Below are 22,348 nucleotides of genomic sequence, written 5' to 3'. Positions count from 1 at the left end.
TGTTTCAATGGACAAAAGTAACGTCAAACTAATATCTTTGTTAAGATAACTCAACCAAATGATTTATGTAAACAGTCACTCTGTAGGTGAAATGAAACCTTGTTTGACTATAAGAAATTTTCTGGGACATAATATATTTTGCATCTTGAACTCATCCTTTCTTTCAGTGAGTCGTAGTAATATTCAAATATCCTATTCTTTGTAAATTGTGACAGGTGTAAATAAGCCTCATTGTTAACTCAACCAACCAACTGGAAGCACAAAGTGTAACTTATTTAACTCGGTTTAAAGTAAAAGGTACTGGATTTGAAATATGTCGTTAAGGGAAATTAATATTTGAACTACATAGCCTACTAGAAGCTTTTTGAAACTCTTTTTAAGGCATTGAATGTAGTTGAAAGTTAAAAGATGAACCCTACATGAACCTCCTTAATTACTATTCGTACTAATATTTCATTGAATAAAATCATTCTAATATGTTACCTCATGTTTATCTGTGTCTATATATATATCATGTGATTTTTTGGCCAGATATGCCGACGACCCTGATATTTGGAGAACGAGAGTTTCAAAATCTTTTGGGCGCATCAGGACACAGGAATATCTGGACAAGGTATGAACCGTTTTATTCTTTTAATCTAAAGATGCATTCTCGTTATTTCTTGATTACCATCAACCCTTTCGGATCATTAACAGTACAGTGAGATCCTTAAGCTGTTCCTATTTACTTTTATCTTACATGTAGTCAAACCCATTTGTTTTACGCATTGGCATCATTTCAGGATGCTTTATTTCGCCAGCAGGAATATCGGAATTATTTCATTGACATCAGCAGAGAATTTTTCAAGAGGGTGTCTGTTGCGTCTAGAAATCCGAAAGGTTGCGGTCTTTAGCTGGTAAATGGCGTCGTGTTCACTTGTAATTATATTGAGAACCCAAGCTGACGATCGAACCTGTGCAGAACAGCAGGTGCATTGTAGTTGTATGTGGAGGAAAGAGGTCGAGTGGAACAGCTTTCCTTATTGCCCGAGCTGGACGAATGGAGGGGAAGAGGCGCGAGGTCTTCTGGCCGAAGGTTATTTTGTGGTAGCTATAATGAAGATAGTAGTATTTTAAGGTGAAGAAAAAAAGACATAGAAAGGGCGTTAGAAAATGGGAGTAGGGAATAGGAATAAATGAAGGGGAAGAAAGAGCGAGAAATAGAAGGGATGGAAAGAATGGAGAATGAAGAACATAGAGAAAGACAAAAGAAGGGAATCTACGACCAGACAGAGAGAGAGAGAGAGAGAGAGAGAGAGAGAGAGAGAGAGATACAGAATCGAGCAGAAACGAGAAAGATAGAGAGAGAGAGAGAAAAAAGGAAGGAAGAAAGTAAATGTACAAGATAGAGAAAGAGACAGAGAGAGAGAGAGAGAGAGAGAGAGAGAGAGAGAGAGAGAGAGAGAGAGAGAGAGAGAGAAAATAAAAATGGACAGACAACGGGAGAGAAATCAAGTCAAACGAAATGAGCAAAAGTAGAGTAGATAAGTAGGAACTAAGGAAATAAAGGTAGAAAGATACAGGAAAAGGTGGACCTAATAAAGATATAAATAGAAGAGAGAATGGAAGAATACATTTTCATTCCAGAGGGCAGAGAGATGTTGGTGTTGCATTGTGAGCCGTACCTCTCAGGTTCGAGTCCTTGCATGTATCTTCCTCTTCGTTTAGCTGACAAAGGTCAACCATAGGATCTTACACCATCTAGCCTTGTCATTGCCTACATAGTTAATAACATACATAGATATACAATAAACAAAAGATAATGAATACAGAAGTAAAATAAAAACAAAGAATTTCACATAAGCCCATACGTACAGCATATCCGTAAATGAGCATGGAATAATAATAAAAATAATTGCAATTTCAAGAACAGCATGGAAATAATTCATCCTCAGTATCCCGATTAGCTGAACTTTTTAATGTTTGAATACCTTCTCTTCTTCAGTTAAATATTTCCTATGACAATTGAACATAAAATCAAGGATATTTGTTAACTTACTTGCAATGCTAGTAATATCCAGAAAATCAAAGACCTTTATGTGATGTTACTCTACCTGTAAAACGAGTGAAAATTATGTCACTGAGGACCTCCTTACAAAATGTCAGGGTCTACCCTGAGGATAGTGCACACAATCACTAACCAACCGTTGCTTTGCTTGCAGGCGAACAAACTATACGAGGACCATAAAGGAGATTTTGGTGTGGCTGAAGACTTAGTTGAGACCCAACTTGAGAAACTAAAGGTACAGGTTCCGAGGACACAAGTCATCGCCTCTGAAATTAAAGAAGTTTTGGATGAAATTAACCAGAAATTCGAAGACGAGGACTTATAAAAGATTTTCCTTTCAGGTTTTTCTTAGTATTCTTTAGTTGTAACAATTGTGATGTTACAACCAACGTGCGCCATTTGTATTCAAAGTTCTTATCCACCGATGAACTTTTTCATCGTTTCTTGTTTAATTTTTCAATGAGAAAGTACAATACTAACTACTGTTATAATTCTAGGAGTACATGCTCTCAATTGGTACATGATATAATTATAGGTTATGTGCCACGTAAGCAGTATTTGTGTAGTACTTTTGTATAAATAAAGTTTAGTTTTATATGTTGAATAAACAATTTGCACTTCAGTACAATTTTTTCTATCCCCAAATGATCCTTAGATTTACCACAAGTACTGTTACTGTCCGACAGAGACTAACGAATATGCTCGCCATGGGGGGGGGGGGGGTGAGGTGATGTCCCCACTCAGGAACGGTGACCAAATTCACAATTCAGGAACTTATATTTTCATGTGGAATGTTTGAAGTAGAATGTTACCAACTCAGGAACCCCTACCTCGAGAGGAAAGGGGGAGAAGTAAGAAAAGGTTTTTGAGAGGATCTTATCGTTGCTGCACGTTACCTTGGAATACTGCGTTTGGGTGTGTGTGTGTGTATAATATCTATCTATCTATCTATCTATCTATCTATCTATCTATCTATCTATCTATCTATCTATCTATCTATATATATATATATATATATATATATATATATATATATATATATATATATATACATATGTATATGGGTCATTCCATGTCAAATCACGCAGGTGTTGACACGCATAGTCACCGATTTTGATGATATTTGGTACACAACTTCGCTTTGCTCCAAAACCGACACCTGTGAACGAATTTTGCTCAAATATGATTATTGCGAATTATATGAGGGTTGTTCAAAATGTCATTTTAGAGCAACATGCTCTTCTCAGTTAAGTATATCTCGGGAACGAATGAAAATACAGAAGCGTTCTTGAGCTCGTGTAAAGAGGAAAGATGGTTGCATATTATGAGATGGATCAAATATTGAAACTTAGTGAAATTTGAACACTGTGATCAAATGTTCAAAATTTAAGTTTGAACAGCTTAAAACACCCTCCCCCCAAATCGATTTTTCTCAAGTTTGAATATTTTTTAACAACCATCTTTCCTCTTCATACTGAGAAAGTCTTAAAGACGTGTTTTTTTATATAAGGGAGAAAAATTAGATTGAAATTTGTCCTGCATCAGCAATGAACTGAGCTGCAGTTTTCTTATGATGAGACTTTTCATTGTGTCGCGCTAAAGGAAATATGATACTTACTGTTCACGGACAGATTATATTCCACTTGATAATTGGCTTCATTTTGTGCTGTTATTGCTAATTTATACGTTACTGTTTTCCATATTTTTAGCCGCGTTCGTGGTACGAGATGCGGGAGTGTTGTGAAAACTTCTGTGTTAGCCAAAAAAATGAAGGGGGAAAAACGACGAATGTCGGGAATAATTCCGTAAAGATTGATTTTGTTCAGTTGTTAGATCACTACTAGAAGTACAAAATCTCAAAAGTTCACGCCCTTCTCCTCTGTGCTTCCCCTCTAGCATCGAATTCACAGACTTAGTTACTGGTGTGTATCTAAGCCGATATGTTCTATTAATCTTTTGATCCTCATTAGATGGATTGAAGAAGAGGTAATGTTCCGTTGTTCAATAATGTAAGTGGCTTTCACGTTATGTAAGAAATCATCTTTTAAAAAAGACAAGTCTTCCTGTACTTTTAGAAGTTTCTCCATTGTAACTTTCGAATAAATTATTCGACAGAAAAGTATTTGGAATAAGAATTATAAGCTGATATAAGTTTTAATGTATTTAATCAAAGAATCGCCATTAAGATGTGTCTCCAAATAGAGAACTTCGTGCCCACTATCTTCATTACTGTCCAGCGGCTAAGTCCCCCATGATTGATGAATTGTTTCACTTTTTGATCAAAGCAAGAGACTTGGTATTATTAATTTTTATGCCATTTAAGGTTGATTTCCTGTACTTCTGTATTGTTGTCGGGGTGCCAGGAATAAACATCCGTAAATCAAACAATACATAGCTGCCGGATAGTCGACAGTTTACGAACTGTTTGCATAGCACTCCCCGTTTCTGTAGTGTGCTTTCGGGATAGCGACGCGTTGCTCGGTAGTGAGCCCCTCCTTGGCAACTGAACTGAACATCTGGGGGGTAAAAAAAATGCAACTGTTGCAAACAGGGGTTGATATCAAATTTTACAAATAAATAAAAAATCAGAACATCCCGGGAAAATAAAAACAAAGGTTTTTCTTAATTTCTTCATTAGAGCAGGAAGATTATGCAATAAAGAGGATGAAATAGAAAAGGAAGTAGCATGGATTAAGGAGGTGGGAAGAAAGAATGGGTTCACCAAACATGAATTGAATAGGATAGCCAGGAAAGCACAGAAAATTATAAAAAGAGAGACAAACGTTGACACGAATGAGAAATATGGGAAAGAGGTAGCAAAAAGTAAGGGGATAGTTAACTTTGTTGGGATCCCATACTTCAAAGGGGTATCGGAGAAAATTGAAGACACGGTAAAGGGATATGGAATTATATGTGGGATGAAGGCCCGCCGGAATTTGGAAAAACATTTTACAGAGTATAAAAAGGGGGATAAAGGGTTAGCTCCTTATTGCATCGAGCCCTTCATATGCGAATGTGGAAAAGAGTATATAGGACAGATGGGTAGAAGCCAGTAGCGGCTCGTGCCTAAAATAACAGGTGAAGAAGTACATTTATAGGCAATGGAAAACAAAGAGTAAGTGTCAGTGCCCCCCCCCCCCCCCCAATTTAAAACGTCTTTTTTGTCTTCATCCGTTCATCTGGAAAATGGTGTCTGCAACAAATTACACACTCAGTCATTTACTGGGTTCATTGTACCGTGTAATTCTTTAGTAAGGCCTTACTGAGGCCTCACCTTTTACAAACAAAAAATAAACTAAAACCGATATTGAATTGGTAACACTGCAGCTTCAATGCCGAAACTCTATGCAAGATAAGGAAGAGCTGCACAGTTGTCAGTCGTGAACACCACACAGCAGAGCAACGTTAACCATGAGTCATCAAGGAATTAGCACAGTGTTTCTTTCTGTGGTCATTCGGCCTCGGAAGAAATATTTGTTGTCCATTTTGAGCTCTCAAGAAATCAGGTTCTCAGCTGGCCATTTATTTCCTTCATGAATGAAAATAGGTTGCTCAGTTTTTCGTTTCTTTTCTCTCTTTTGTCATTATCTCTAAAACAAATATAAAAAGAAAACGAGCAAGGAAGGTCGCTTATTTCGGCACGTAACAGGCATGTGGTAACTTTGCTATTTTTACGACCATAATATATCCCTCTTGTTTACTTTAAACGATAAGGACGAATGTTGGAGTGACCGGAAAAAAATGAAGAAACACAATAAGCTCTCAAATATTACCCACGCTTCGAAAACAGATTCCGGCCCCAGTGGCAGAGTTGTTACCACATCACGCTACGACGCCAGGCGTCCCGCATTCGAATCCTGGCTTGGGCATGGATTTGTGAGTGTCCATTCATTAATTTCATCATATCGTCACTCATCCCCATATTTGATTGAGTTCGATTGATTGAGTTTGTGTTTGAAGTCCACTTTATGCACAGTAAGGCTAATCGGGACTGGACCTACAGTTTAAAGTGGGATCCGAACCAGTATGCGCCTCCACCGGGTATCGAACCCGGGAACCCTTGATCACAAGGCGACGATGATACCACTGCGCCATCGGGGAGGCCTCCCCCATACTTGCAACTTAGCCAGAAATGGCACAAGAAGCGAAGTAAAATAAAGTAAATCAATCAATCAATCGAACATAGGGTCTCTTGTTTCATAGAGCTGTATGCAAAGCACTCGGCCATGAAGACCAATTGATAACATGGATGTGATGGGGCAAACATGCCTTAATCATGGTTCGAACTTAAGACCTCTGTCTTCAAAGCACGTTACAATCTGCCACGTGTGTCTTTTCATCTCCAGTCACCATTAATTTCAAGAGGTAGAAAACGACGTTACTCAAACAAATTGTATAAATAATTTTCATGACCATAAAGATTTGTTGCACTTGTTGAGAGAAATCCATACCCTCGTAATGTTATAAGTAAACGTCGAACTAGTTAATGTCCCAGGAACCCTTCCTTGCACGAAAATCACACTGTGTCCACAGGATTTACGACTGAATGCTTACTAAAGTAATAGAAATGTGCATCCCCATTTCCATTAATCGTTCACTCTTCGTATATTTTGAGGTCGGCTAATTCGAACATACGACCCTAAGACAGCTACGCACTGCCAAAAAAACTGTAGTGTCAACAAAGTAATTACTGTATCTTTATATATTTTATTTTTGGTAATGGAATATTTTTCCCTTCAGATTCTTATTTATGTTTGATTTGGTTTATTTTACTTCGCTTTTCTGCCACTTTTGGCTAAACGCGATGATGAGAATGAGCGATGAAATGATGAAATTGATGAAGGGACACTCACAGTGAAAACCGAATGAACACAATGCCAAGGCCGGTGTTTAAGCAAGCTGTGTAAACCACTCTAACACGGAGGCCGGAATCCTTTTTAGTTATGAGAAATCGTTCCTTGACAGCGAACCAAGAACAGGTAATATGCGTCACGTCAGAGTTATAATATTTTAAATTTCTAACAATCAATCGCGATTTACTCCTAACCATTTTTTTTCCTACGTATAAACTTCCACACAGTTAAGATCGTTTACGCTAAGGACAACAGCGTTAAAGTCTATGCTTTAAGGAATGATTAAGAACACTATGATGACGGAAAATAATAATACACATGACTATAGTGACGCATTACATCGGTGGAACATTAATTTTCGATCAGAAAGAAATATTGAAAAACGCAGGGACACAATGACCAATTGATTTATTTATTTTACTTCGCTTTTCTTCCACTTTTGAGTAATCACATAGGTAAGGATGAAAGGTTTGTTAAGACGAAATTTGTGAAAGGCAATCACAAACGTAGGACACAGCCCAAACTTCACAGACCATTATACTGACCTTGTATCTAGACGCCAGATCCTCGTTAGTCTGCAAAATATACTCCAATGGTCACAATGACGTAAGCATTCGTAGAATAAATTTGTATATCATTCTCCCCCCCCCCCCAAGAAACGTGAACTAAACTATTGCGCATTCTATGATATGTTCATTACTTCTCAGGAACCACTCGCGGCCTTCAACTAATATTCAAAGAATACTGTCACATACGCAGAATGCAAAACATTTCTATTTTCTCATTTCTACTACAACCCTGGCGGAAAAAAGGCGGCTGGAGCGTGGTGCTGATCGTATCACTTCCAAAATGGCCGAGCTCGAGAATATGCGGTGCCCTACTATCACATCCCCTAAATGTGCCTTCATAGCACGTTGCTATACGAACGAGGAACATTACCTAACCTTTACTACAACTAACTACTCATGCCAGGAATTTTGGTATTTTTTATACTTTTTTATTTGCCCATTGCTAACCTGGGTCATGCCCAGCCATAACAGGAATTAGTCGATGCAATAAACATACCCCAAACTTAAAAAGAAACAGGTGTCGGCGTGCGCGCGCGCGCGCGCACACACACACAAACACACACACACACACACACACACACACACACCATCACACACACACACACAGGGAGGGGCGGTAGGAACACAAAAATCCTCCACAAACTGCCCAGATCATGCCTGACAAGACTCCAACAGATAGCTTTCCGGAAACAAGTTTACGTGCGCGTAGGGTAGTGATGGCCTTGTCTGCAACTGCCTTCCCCCACTTTCTTATCCAATACAGGAGTAATGAAGTGTTTCCAACTGCCTTCCAATCTAACTAAGAGGAGGGAGACCTTTTTTTAAAGTTCGCCAGTGTACAAACCACAGCTCAACACATGAACACAACACGCGATAGGAAACGCGAAATACACACGCGGAACAAGATCTCGCGAGAAAGCAAAGATTTTGCCACAACCACTGGATGCAATGTTTTCTGTCGACGAGAGAACTGCTGCACCTAGATGGCGACACCCGTTCAATTCCAACGCTAGGTGACGTCACCGTTGCCATGACAACCGGCTAAAGTCTTCCGCAACCTGGCGGCGTCTGCTCTTGGTTTGTTTATGCTACGACGAACTCTTCACGTGCGTAGCGCCGAGCGGCGTATTATTTGAGTATTATCGTGTGCGTTCTGCTGGGAAATAGTTTAATTAAACAAGCAAATGAAAAATGTCAATATTAATTTGAAAATTAGGTGAAAACATCTGCACTTGTTGCACTTGGCCAGCCGCCACTGGACTAGAAGCATGCGTGTAAGATGGGGCGAACGATGACATTAGAGAAAGGGTCTCCAAAACAGGGCTATCGGACCATATAATCAGGTGCGGGCATAAAGTTATCAAGAGGGAGGTTATCAGGAAGGAAGGGAATGGATTGAATAGAAATGTTTACGAGGCTGCAAATATTTGCATGGGGAGAAATGTAAAACTTAATCGGGATGATGGTGGTTTGGAAGAGGGATGGGCGAGGCTTTTCAAGGGTTGGGGCGGAGCAACGGAGAGGGAACCTAGCATTGGATTTCGTGTTGCTCCGGAGGTCGTCGGAGCTGCCGGTTTGGTGCGTGAGTTCGCGCTGGAATGGTGACGTAGAAGGAGGGGAGAGTGGGAAGGGGACAGAGGGGAAATAGCATTCACCTCTTCTCGGATGGAAGTTGTTTCACCAGTGCCAGCTGTGCAATCGTGCGTGTTTTTATTCTTTTTTACGAGTTCCCGTTTCTAAGGGATCTTAATGGGTACAGGTGTTTTCTTATTTAATAGGTCTTTTAAATGGTGAGGTTTTTATAAATTGAAATATGTTATGGTCGGTTTTTAAGTGTTTCTAACCCAACCCTCTACCTAATCCTCATATTACACTTTGCAACGCAGCATTGTGTTTTAGTGCTTGGAAAGAGTTGTACCCTGAAACATTCTTGAGAGGCCAGACGTTGGTCAACATTTATATCATTAATCGAGCTAATGAAGTGCTCATTTATCTCATTCGCATGGTCAAACATGGAGGAGATAACATTTTAACTTGTAGCAGTGCATACAAATATGAACTGCTTTCATAAATCTTTCACTGTTTTGGTGGTGGTTTATTGATGTGATGTTCAAAGTAACACTTTTTTTCATTTCGAATAACAGATGTTGTAAAATTTCTTAGCTCTATATTCCTTTCAAGCAGATTCAGTTTCGGTTCTCTTGAATTTATGAGTTTCATTAACAGCTTCACGATTTATATAATCTATGGTATTCTAATCAGGCTGAAAGTATTTATCTAGAAATCTAGAAAATAATTAGAGAAATTTTATTAGCATATTCTGTTTAATGGATGTATAACAGTTTTTCTTGCATGTTTAATTAACAGGTTCATTAGGCTGTTGGAAAAACAAAAGAAGTTGTTGAGGAATTACTCGCAAAATATCGATACATTAGAGAAGTTAGCTGGCATCCAAAATGTTATAGAATGTAAAAACCTCCATTCATATTGGGGGTTAGGTGTAGAGCTGACAACTCTGCACTGTAAAAATACATGTCAAGAAACAGCAATATGAGGCCATGGATGTTCCCAAGGTAAAATATTATATAGGTATAATAGTCCTCCATTCGGATCTCCGGGTGGGGACTACTTTGGGAGGTCTCTGGACTAAGGATAAGATCTGCATTAGGAATAAGGATATTAAATTAGGCACCTGGAATATTCTGAGCCTTTACCGACCTGGGGTATTTCAGTGTACAGTTAATGAGATAGTTAAGTATAAATTAGATGTAGTAGCTGTCCAGGAAGTTAGGTGGCCCGGAGAAGGGAATTGCAAAACTAAAAATTATACTTTTCTCTATGGTGGTACTGAAAATCATAATTTTGGAACAGATTTTTTCATAAATAATAGAATTATCTCGGCTCTTAAAACAGTAGAATGTATTAATAATAGGATATCATATGCAGTTTTACAGAGTAGGTGGTGAAAAATTATTTTAATAAACATACATGCACCAACGGAAGATAAAGATGATAATACTAAAGATGATCTTTATGCAGAGTTAGAACAGATCTTTGATAAATTTTCTCAGTATGATATGAAAATTCTGTTAGGTGACTGTAATGCACAGATTGGCAAAGAAGAGACATTTAAACCCACGATTGGTAAAGAAAGTCTTCATGAATTAAGTAATGATAATGGTATAAGATTGATTACTTTTGCAACCTCAAAGAATTTAATTGTGAAAAGTACCACTTTTAAACATAAAGATATCCATAAATATACCTGGTCTTCTCCAGATGGTAAAACTCATAATCAGATAGATCATATTCTCATTGATAAGAGAAGGCGTACTAGTATAATTGACGTAAGTTCACATAGAGGTGTGACCATTATTTAGTAATTGCTAAATTAAGAGAAAGACTCGCAGTGATAAATCATAAGCAACAAAGTCAAAAAATTTAAAATTTAATACAGGAAAATTTGCTGATGAAAGAATTAAGAAAAATTACCAAATTAAACTGTCAAATAGATTTGATGTTTTGCAGGATTTAAATGATGATGAAAATATAAATGAAACAGATGTAAATAAGAAGTGGGAGCACATGCGTAATTCAATAGACCAGCAGCTAAAGAAAGTATAGGATGCCATAAACCAAGAAAAAGTAAGCCATGGTTTGATAATGAATGTTATACTCTAATAGAAATAAGGAATCAGGCTAGACTTAGGTGGTTAAAAAAATTTTATGATAATACAAATCTAAGCAATTATAATAGAATAAAGCGAGAAGTTAACCGCACGTTTAGAAGTAAAAAAAGAGATTACTTGAAAAGCAAAATTAACGAAATTGAAACAAACAGCAAAAACAAAAATATCAGAGATTTATATAAAGGTGTAAATAAATTTAGAAAGGGGTGGCAACCTAAAGTAAACTTGATAAAAGATAAAGACTGTGATTTTCTAGCTGACCCAAACGATATTCTAAATAGATGGAAGAACTACTTTAATGACCTTTTAAATGTTCATGTAGGAGATAAATCAGAAGTAAATGAAGTGCACACAGTAGAACCTTTAGTTCCAGAACCTAACTTGACTAAAGTTAAAGATGCTATTAAAACGCTAAAGAATAGCAACCCACCTGGCATTGATTTAATACCAGCTGAGTTAATTAAATATGGTGGAAATTCGTTAATATGTCAAATTCATAAATTAATTTGTTTAATATGGAATAAAGAAGAAATCCCTCAACAGTGGAAAGAATCCATAATTGTTCCTGTGTTTAAAAAAGGTGATAAAATGAACTGCAATAATTACCGTGGAATTTCTCTACTCTCAACAACATATAAAATATTATCTAACATTATTTTATCAAGACTAACACCATATGCTAATGAAATTATAGGTGATTATCAATGTGGATTTGGAATACCTAAGAAGCTTGTTAGTATGAAAAAAGTATGCACCAGTGAAACAGAAAGTAAAACTCGTGTGGGTATTAATGTGTCTGACAAATTACAATTCATGATGCGTTAAAACAAGGAGATTCATTATCTCCATTGCTCTTTAATTTTGCCTTAGAATATGTAGTTAGGAAGGTAAAAGAAACTAACGAAGGACTAGAATTAAACGGTATGACTCAGTTGTTAGCATATGCAGATGATGTAGACTTATTAGGGGATGATATAAATACAATTAAGAATAATGCTAAAATGTTTTTCAAAACTGCTAAATAGATAGGTCTGGAAGTTAACAAAAAGAAAACTAAATATATGCTTACAGGCCGAAACCAAGTGTTAGGTAATAATCAAAATCTAATTATTGATAACATCTCGTTTGAACTAGTTTCCAAATTCAAATACTTAGGAGTAATATTAACAAGTGAAAATTATATTAAAGAGGAAATAAAAAGTAGGCTTAATTCAGGAAATGCATGTTACTTCTCTCTTCATAAACTTTTGTCTTCTCGTTTAATATCTAGGATCTAGGTTTTGATTAATACCTAACACTTGGTTTCGGCCCGTATTCATATATATAATAAGTTTTCTCTTTGCTAACTTCCAAACCTATCTCTTTAGCTGCTTTGAAAAATATTTTAGCATTATTCTTAATTGTATTTATGTCATCGCCTAATAAGTCTACATCATCAGCATATGCTAACAACATATGTCACACAGTTTAATTTTAGTCCTTCGTTAGATTATTTTACCTTCCTAACAGCATATCCTACGGCAAAATTAATGAGCAATGGAGATAATGCATCTTCTTGTTTTAACCCATCATGAATTGTAAATTTGTCAGACACACTATTACCCACACGTATTTTACTTTGTTTCACTGGTGCATACTTTTATCATATTAACAAGCTTCTTACATTTTCAGTCATATAAGTTAGAGCTCATTCCAACATCTCGAAATGAGGTCTCAGGCAATAAAATTTTGTATAGTTGCCATTTGTCCAGTAAATTTATAAATACAAAAATAGTATCTTAAGTATTCAGTTCATCTAAAATTTAAATTAAAACTTCTAACAAACATTACCCAATATTACAATATATATAATATTGTAATATTGATTCGAGAATATATTTTTAAGACTGCTAACTATAGAAGCGGCGATTGGGTGCCGAACCTTTGGGGATTGGGAAAGGGCAGTGAATTTTCTTATTTGACAAAACTTAGCATTAATATTACATAGTGCGAGGCCAGAAAGTAGGAAAAATTTGGGGGTATTTGCCCCAAGTCGTCCTAATTGCCACCATTGCTTCTAACTCAAAGTTATTCTCATAAAATATTATAAGTAATAATGTTGACACACTACTTTGCAGTACGAAGAGCAAAAGTTAAACAATGACCACATGTCGTCAGGCTGTACAAGAGTTCCAAAGAGGCATGATTGTTGGAGCACGTTCAGCTGAAGCCACGGTGACGGAAACCGCAAACTTTGTGGGGTGTGCAAGGAGCACAGTATCAGCCGTTATGACAGCGTACACAACACAAGGTAAGATGGCGTCTTCAAAGCACAACAGTGGACGAAAGACAAAGTTTGCTGCTCGGGATAGGAGTTTGTTGAAGCGCATAGTGGTCCGAAAGCACAAGCAATCGTTATCCGAGATAACATCTGAAATGAACAGGCACCTCCAGGACCCCATTTCAACCAAAACTGTCCAAAGGGAACTCCATGCTGCAAACATTCATTGCACAGTGGCAATTCGTATGCCGTTGGTGACATCACGTAATGCTGTCAAGCGACGCCAATGGTGCAGAGCTGACAGAAGTTAGTCCCCACAGCAGTAGTAACAAGTCATCTGGTCTGATGAATCAACATTGACGTTATTTTAGACCACCGGGCGCGTTTCTGTGTGGAGAACGCTCCGAGATGCGTTTCATCCTGACTGCCTCTTGCCGACTGTGAAGCATGGAGGTGGGTCCATTATGGCATGGGGTGCGATATCTTGGCACGGTGTGAGACCACTTGTTTTTCTGCATGGGAAGATCAACGTCAATCACTATGGGAGCATTCTGGGGAATCATCTCCTTCCTTTTGTCCAGACTTTATTTCCTGGGGAGCGGCAGCTTTTTCAAGACGACAACGCTCCTATCCACACTGCTGGGTCTGTCCAAACATGGTTCGAAGAACATGACGATGAAGTAGGACATTTTGAATGCCCCCCCACACTCTCCTGACTTGTACATTATAGAACATTTGTGGGAATATTTGGAGGCCAAACTGCGTACTCGAAGTCCGCCTCCAACCACACTTTCGGAATTGGAGACTGCTCTGGAGGAAGAATGGCTCCATATTCCCTTAAACATTGTGCATGACTTCTATGCGTCCATCCCACGTCTCATACAAAGTTCAGTCACACAAGTTACTTCATTCCTCGAATATATTTTTGAGTATATTGCACATCGTTTACTTACAGTTACACAGGCGTGTGTAATGTCAACTATTTCAAACGGCAACTCCTCCTCCTCCCCCGACACAATTAATAAGAGACTTCCTGAGGTGGGAAAGCATTTCATTAAAATATATAACTGGTAAAGAACAGTTCCTGAGATGGGACTATCATTGGAATTTTCATAGTTCCTGAGTTCGGAAGTCTTGAATCGGGCATAAATTAATAGTGAAAGTATGTACAGAAACATGCACTAAAGAGACTGTACATATTAGATCAGAATTTCGTTTGCATGCGGTTGATTTGCATACTAGAGTTTAGTGGAGAAGAGTACGCGGCGGGTAAAAGATCGCAGACCAAATATTCGTGATTCATTGGACATTAAGCTGGCAACAATGAGTCAGCCTGAAGTGTCATGGCGGAATGTAATCAGGTTTAGTTACAGGTATCTGGAACAAAGAACGTTGAAACCACGAGGAAAGTTTGTTTGTTTGAATCAGTAAATCCAATTTCACAGATAGGGTATCCGGGACTGGACCTACAGTTTATACTCTTGACTCTTATTATTATTTTTTTTAAAAATTGTTTAGTACCTCAAAGTTGAATCTACTTTATGAACAGGTAGGATAATCTGAACTAAACGTACAGTTTCAAGTGAAACCCGAACCATTACGTGCACTGCGAGGGATCTAACCCTGGGACCCCTTGATTACAAGGCGACGTCCTACCTGGTGATTCTTGTCTGTTCAAAGGCTGCATATGTTGTCTTGGGCACAAATTGTAACTACATTATCACTATTTAAAGAAATTTAATTGATAATGTAGAACATGAATATTTTTTATGAACATTATGGTGATTATGTACGGACTTACTGGTATGGACATTCCACATATCACCAAATAACTTATTTCTTGTTGTCAAACTTCGTTATATTTTATGGACTGAAATGTCTAAATAAAGTGCTTTCATGTTACAATACCGTCTGTCTGTATATTAGTGCCTCCTGCTATATCATACACTGCAAGAATCACAAATATGAAATTTGGTGAAATCCAATAACGTTGTTGCCTTGTAGTCTTTAGGTCCCGGATTGGATACCAGGTGAGGGCACACAGTGGTTCCAATCCAACTTTACACTGTAGGTCCAGTTCCATTTAGCCTTTCTATGCATAAAATTGGCTTTAAACAGAAACAAACAATCTCAAATAAAATACCAAATATTATATTAGTTCGACCGGTATGTCCGCTTTCTCTGCAACTTTTGGCTAATCGCAAACATGAGGATGAATGATGATATAATGCAATTGATAAATAGACGCTCGCAAGGAACATCCATTGCCGGCCGGGATTCGAACCCCGAACGCCTGGTCATAGCACTGTACTACCGCCATGCCAAATATATCAGTATAGTTATTATTATTAACCACTCCAGAGGCAGGCTTATTCTACAGCAAGCCACTGACTCCGGTAGGCCCAGGCACCTAGCAACCCTTTTGAAGGAATAAAATATTCACCAGGTCCGTTCAACTTGAAGTAGGTTGAGATAAACTTTCCAAAGCAAATCATAAAAATGGTGTTTATAGCAGCTCTATCGAATCCGAAATTTAGCGAGTTCTATCAATGGTGGCTGATCCAGTCCCGTAGCCAGGAATTCTTTGGGGGGGAGCGAAGTCAATCCTAGAGGGGGCAATTTTTTTATATATTGTGTCGCATTGGTAGATATAGCAGGGTACACAGATGCACTTGCCCCCTCCCCCAAAAGAGATAAGTAACAGAAAAGGGATGATATCTTGAAACTGCAATGAACAAAAATAAACTTCGAGCAACATCAAATAGCAATATTTCGATAATAACCTTTTCAAATTTCCAAAGAATATAAAGTTTAACATAAATAGGCTAATAGGGACTGTATTCATTTGATATTTACAGATCGATAATGTTAATAGACGATTAATATGTACCAACAGCTTTGGGTCTTTCTGCAGAACTGATTAAGGCAGCCTTTTAAAAATCATACAAGATTTTTACGCACAAAGGAATCTAACGAGAATCCAACAACACCATTGTGTTGTGTTATGCAAGAAAAATCGAATTTATTAAATAATAATGGTTACATATTATCTACACTTTGATGAATTATGTAAAAATTTGTAATACCTTTTTTTGTACTTGTTAAAACTTTAAAACATGGGTCCCTTAGTCCACCACGGACTCTATTTACTTCAAAGGGGAGACTCTTGGATCGCTACAGACAATGTTTGCCTACTGTTTACGTTAACCCTTTTGCAAAATATTGTGTGAATTGTATTATACGTATTATAGTTGAAATACATGTTTTGACACCTGACAAACAAATAGGAATCCTTTGAGTGATCAGTGACTTCTTGTATTACAGTGCCATCATTAATATTTCATATTAAGTTTCATAGAAATGAATTGTGTTAATAGGGCGCCATGGCATTCTCTTAAACATTTTTTTTTTCATATAGATCGTTTGACTCCCGCCGCCCGATAGCTATGACTCTGAACTTGGACTATAAGAAAAGCAGATATTGCGAGCGAAGCGAGCAAGAAAATTTTAGGAAATGTACTTTTATTTGTATAAAATTTGAATTCGAAGGGGCAATTGCCTCTCTGTGCCCCTTGCAAGTGCCCTTGGCCATCTGGAAGAAAAATGCAAGGAACACGTAAAAACTAATTCCATCATGAGTGTCCAATTGTCCTGCTATTCTTAGATTCTCAGAGTCTTGTTTTTTTACTTCAATGTTTGCTTTCCCTAGAATGGACTTCCGTCCAAGGTGGGAGGGAAAATGCCCACTGTCCCCCTGTGGTTGCAGGACAGTTTATAAGTTTCTCTTCATCAATTTCACGCCATCACTCTTTGTTGCGATTAGCTAGAAGTGGCAGAATAGAAACACTAAGTAACAAAAACAAATATCCACTCCTCTCTCTACCACATGAATCACTATTACCAAAAGTTAGACATGGGAAACAAAACTTTAAGCAGTTCCAAGTTAATAGCAACACATCCAAGAAAAACATCCGAACACATTAGGCACATTTGATACAAGACTACTCAAAATGTCACATGTTCTGGATACTGAAAATTAAGAAATCATTTCCTGAAGTCCGAATCTGGAAGGGAATTTTTTCCCCGCAATCCTGATACATTGTACGGAATCCCATACACCTTAATAAATCACAAAATCAATGTATGTCTTTGTTATGTTGCTAGAGTAACACTTGATATAATTGTAAAGATTAGTGAGAATTTTAGGTAGGAATATGTTCTGTATTTTCACAGAGGGGCCAAAGCAGGCTCTCAGAGGGGCCAGTTGACTCCCCATGCCTTCCCTCTAGCTACGGGCCTGGGCTGATCTCATATTGTAAATATCGCCAAGAGTTCTTGAATTCATTATTTTGGCATGACATCCGAATGTATGAATTTCATCGTATTCAGATCCATGAATAGTTTACGAGTAATCGTGATTTTATTTTTCTCTAGAATGCTTGCAATTTTAAGGAGAATACTGAGTGAACTCATGGAATAATTTGATCATCCTTTCTCGAATCCTAGTATATTATGTTTAAATGTTATAAATGTGATATGTGAGACAATATTCGCACACAGAATTGTTATATAATACTTATTTTGAAAAAATATAATTCATTTTTTGCAATTTATATTGCATATAACATTATATCCATGATATTTTTCCTTTGTCTGTTATACATGCTTCAAACTCTGGATTTGCTGAACTTCTCTAATTTGAGGTCCACAAAACGCCTTTTGTTCTCTTTTCTGGTGAAAGACGAGGCAAATTGATTGAAATACACTTAAATCTTCTTCCAGTTGTGTCCATAGATTTACATATTGTTTCGTAAGGCCTATTTTGTGTAGCGTTTCTTCTGTCACAATTATGACACTTGCAGAGGAAGCAGGGGTACGTTGTGTAGCCATGTTGCATTCCCAATATCATTGCAACTATCTTGAAGTCGCAAATTATCTTGCACTTATGCTCATTATATTCCATGGATTTCTTCTAATATCCGTGGACCTATAGGAAATCGACAAGGATGGAAAATGTTGAATAGATTTTGCCTAGGATGGGGACAGATGGAAGGCTTGTGTTGCTACAGCCATAATCCTTTGGGTTTAAGAAGCTAGAGAGTTAGTTAGTTAGCTTCTAATATCTCACAGTTTTCTTTGTGACATCACAAGAACGTATGAACGTTCATTAAACCACTAACGTCGTTGCGATCAGTCAGTAGGTGCTCAGTTTCAAAATAGGCACGTTTGCCTAATTTTAGTAATGTTTGTGCTGGGGTGGAGATTATATTGGTCTATTCCAAGGTAATGTTTGTAGTAATTCTTCATGATAGATCGAATCCTCTTATTCTGCCTTGAAATAGGCTAACTCTCCACAGATGTAGCAGAAGCTATGTGGTTCATTTCAAAGTATATCAACTTAAACAAGAGCTGCAAATACAATGCTTAGTATATTGACAATAACTTGCAGGTACATCATGTAGCTTAGTACGGGAACTGCCAACATCAGAAACAGAAGCAGATGTTACCAGCTGCTCATCTAACATTTCCCTGCATTTATCACGAACGGTGAATCTGAGTAAAATGAGTCTTTTTCTTTTCCATATTACATAAAAGCATTCTTGATAGCGAAATTCTAATTATGGATGTGAATTTTCCATACCAAATTCCTTCAGAAAAACTTTTTTCACACAAGAAAAAAAAACCTTTGTAGAACAGTGTTATCGTGACTGGATAACATCAGCAACGGAAGAAAATCCCCATTGTGTATTTCCTGTTTGTGACACGATAACTCTATGGTAATGTTATCCACATGTAATGAAAAAAATTGTATTCAACACCATAACAATTGTTGACCTCTATATGACTGCTCCAGAATATGACGCTGATGTGCCGAATGGAGGGTCATGGGGGTGGGGGCGAGTCACTAATGAGTCGCTGGCTGCTAGTCTCATTGCTGAAGTTTGAGTGACCAACACGCTGACTATAGTGAGGAAAAACTCTTCGTAGATACAGGTGAATTCAACATTCATAGATACAAAGATCTTGAACTAAATTCTGAAAGTGAGAACGTAAATTTAGATACTAGTGTAATGCAGAAAGTAACTATAAACCGAGACTTGGGTTTAACCAAATTTTCAATCCAGAAATTATTAATTAAAATTCAAATGCGAGCTTTATCAAAATATTGAATCGAGAAATCTTCAATTAAAACTTAGATGCGAGCTTTATCGAAATCTTCAATCTGAAAACTGCCAAATAAAACTTAGCTGCGAACTTTATCTAAATCTTTAATCGGGAAACTGCCAAATTAAACTCAAATGCGAATTTTATCTAAATCTTCAATCTGGAAACTTCCAATTAAAAGTTAGATGCGAGCTTGATCTAAATCTTCAATTCAGAAACCGTCAATTACAACTTGCAAAACAAGAAAGGAAGATACATTGGGTATGAAGTTTAGCAATTTGTCTGAATTCCCGGGTACATCAAAATTTTCAGTGATGTGGAAGTGGTATCGCGTACCGTCGACGCAATCAATATTCATGCAATGTCTAAAGTCGTTTAAAACATAATCAACCGAAAGGAACAAGTGACCTTGGGCAGTTTGTAAACTGTGCATTGTCGGTTGTCCGTTCTTCCTGCGTCTGACCGGAATATGTAGGCGTCAGATGATTGTTGCGTTTCAGTCAATGCAAACATGCATCATACAACCATGTAGCTGGAATGTTTTAGTTCTTATTTATGCTTCCTTGCAGATTGTTAACAAGCGCTGGAGAAGATTGTCTCCAAGAACGCTTTTCACTAAAGTCTTTCGCCGAAGATAGAGGATGAAGACCAGACACATGTCGTGGGCTAGCAAGGTCTTCTTGCCCTTATTACTACTTGCAATTGCCCTACAGTCCCAGGGATCGTTGGTCGAGGAGGCGGAACCTCTGCACAGATTGAAGAGATCCATCAACGGTGGAACTGAGAACCCGAAGAAGGACATTCGTTTGCTAGGAAATCTTATTCCCTCACACTACAAGCTGTACATTAGACCTGAACCTGAAGAAGATGCTTTCTCTGGAGAGATGGACATCACAGTCAGGTGTCTGTCTGCCTCCAGCAACATCACTCTGCATGCCGTGGGTCTAGAAATTCCAGCGGAGAATGTCCAGGTGAAGGACGGAGAGACTCTAGTCGCTATTTCCGGTGTGGAGTTCCAGACTGGAGAACAGTTCTTAGTCGTCAATCTTGACGGAGAATTGAAGGAAGGGAAGGACTATCAAATCAGCATGAAATTCAGCGGGAAAATATCAACATCTCAAGGATGGTATAGAAAGGATTATGTGGATAATGAGGGTGGGGATATGAAGTGAGTATTCACAACATTTCGTACTTCAGCCTAATAGCATCGGCCAGTCAATTGGAAACAATATATCCATTATTAATTTTCAATTTCAGAGTTCCAATTCTTAATTGATTTACTTTTCTTAGTTTCTAACTTATTTGGAACATGTGCTATTTGACAGAAAATTATTTATGCAAATGTATGCACATCTTTTATTGCCATTCATAGCATAGTCATGGATATATTAATTCTAATTGCAAGTTCTGTGTTACAATGGTCCCTTCATATTCTTCACAGCGTGCTCCTGATTTCCGACTTCAGACCGACATTCGCCAGAACTGTCTTCCCCTGCTTTGATGAGCCCCAGTTGAAAGCAGAGTTCGAAATCTCTATCGGAAGGAAAGATACCGTCACTGCCCTCTCCAACACACCTCTCGCCTCTTCCCAAGCTCTGTAAGTTGATTTTTTTAAAATCAATTCCTTGTATCATTCACGTCTACAAAAGACCAAGTGAAGCAATTTGTGTTTTCTATAGGGTATAAGAACTGTAGGAACTAAAGTGTGATGGGCCTAAAGGAAGATTGTAATTATGCTTTGATCTTTCCTTGAAAGGCAGAGATGGCAAGTTTCTTTGGCTACCGCAATAAACTCTCTCGCAGGTTAGATACCCGGTTGGTCGGCCCCTGTGGCGGAGTGGTTAGCACATGACGCTACGACGTCAGGGATTCCGGGTTCGTATCCAGGTCTTGGCATGTATGTTTGTGAGTGCTCATTCATAAATTTCGTCATATAATCACTTATCCCCATCTTCGCAAATTAGCCAAAGGTGGCACAAAAAGGAAGTAAAATAAAGCAAATCAATAATAAAAAATCGTTATCCCGTGGAGGCACATAATTGTTGGGATCCCACTTTCAACTGTAGTTCCAGTCCCGATTAAAGTGGACTTAAAACATCAAATCAAACCAACAGCAATAAAGTTCCTGATGTATATGAGAATTTGATATATTTTTTAATTTATTGTTGAAAACATATAATTACATTGCAAAAATATTGCACCAAATAAAGTTGTATATTCTTACAATTTGATCCACATTACCTAAAGAACGGAAAATTGGCACTGACGTTCTCGGGGGAAAATGGGAAAGGGGGGAACACATAGTGGATCTGAAGATATCCGAATAGTTTGTGTACGCCGATCTATTCAATTGTGATTTTTTTTCTTTTTAGAAACCCAGTCGTAGAATAAACTCTTCTTACTTACTCCCTCTCTCTCTCTCTCTTTATCTGTCTCTTGTAAATATTTCTTCCATTATTTTTTTTCTCTCCACTTTCTTGTCATATTTCTCCCACCTCTCTCTCTAACATCTTTAGTTCTCCTATATCTCCTTTTGTGACTCGCTAGTTTACCGCTTTTATTTCTCTTTGTCTCTTTACCTCTTTCATTTCTTATATTTTCTATTCATTCTTTTGTTTCTTTTGTCTTTTCATTTGCTTCTCTCTCTTTCTCTTTCCCTCTCTAACTTTCATTTTGTTTATCTTCTCTCTCTCTCCTTTTAATTATCGTCTTTCTCTTTGTTTATAGCTTTTTGTTTATCTTCTTTCTGTTTCCAATGCATTTTC

At 37.6% G+C, this 22,348-nt stretch overlaps 1 protein-coding gene across 6 annotated transcripts in view; it reads left to right on the top strand.

Moving 5' to 3' along the window:
* LOC145986704 (aminopeptidase N-like) overlaps positions 1–22,348 on the top strand; it is a 79,158-nt gene that overhangs the window by 38,842 nt on the left and 17,968 nt on the right. The window contains exons 1-3 of one of the 6 annotated variants that reach the window (XM_083121023.1): positions 9,173–9,222; positions 20,153–20,751; positions 21,025–21,180. The exons of 3 other annotated variants lie outside the window; for them this stretch is intronic. In XM_083121023.1, coding sequence (XP_082977149.1) covers positions 20,225–20,751; positions 21,025–21,180 — 683 coding nt within the window. In that variant the 5' untranslated portion in view covers positions 9,173–9,222; positions 20,153–20,224. Of the gene's footprint in view, positions 1–9,172; positions 9,223–19,311; positions 19,461–20,152; positions 20,752–21,024; positions 21,181–22,348 lie in introns of those variants that run through there. 2 more of the 6 variants (XM_083121021.1, XM_083121022.1) reach the window with 2 other exon arrangements.

Source organism: Lepisma saccharinum, chromosome 4 (assembly GCF_977018435.1).
Source record: "Lepisma saccharinum chromosome 4, izLepSacc3.1, whole genome shotgun sequence".
Taxonomy (NCBI): domain Eukaryota; kingdom Metazoa; phylum Arthropoda; class Insecta; order Zygentoma; family Lepismatidae; genus Lepisma; species Lepisma saccharinum.
The sequence above is the reverse complement of the archived record's forward strand: the minus strand, read 5'-3'. Positions and strand labels throughout refer to the sequence as shown.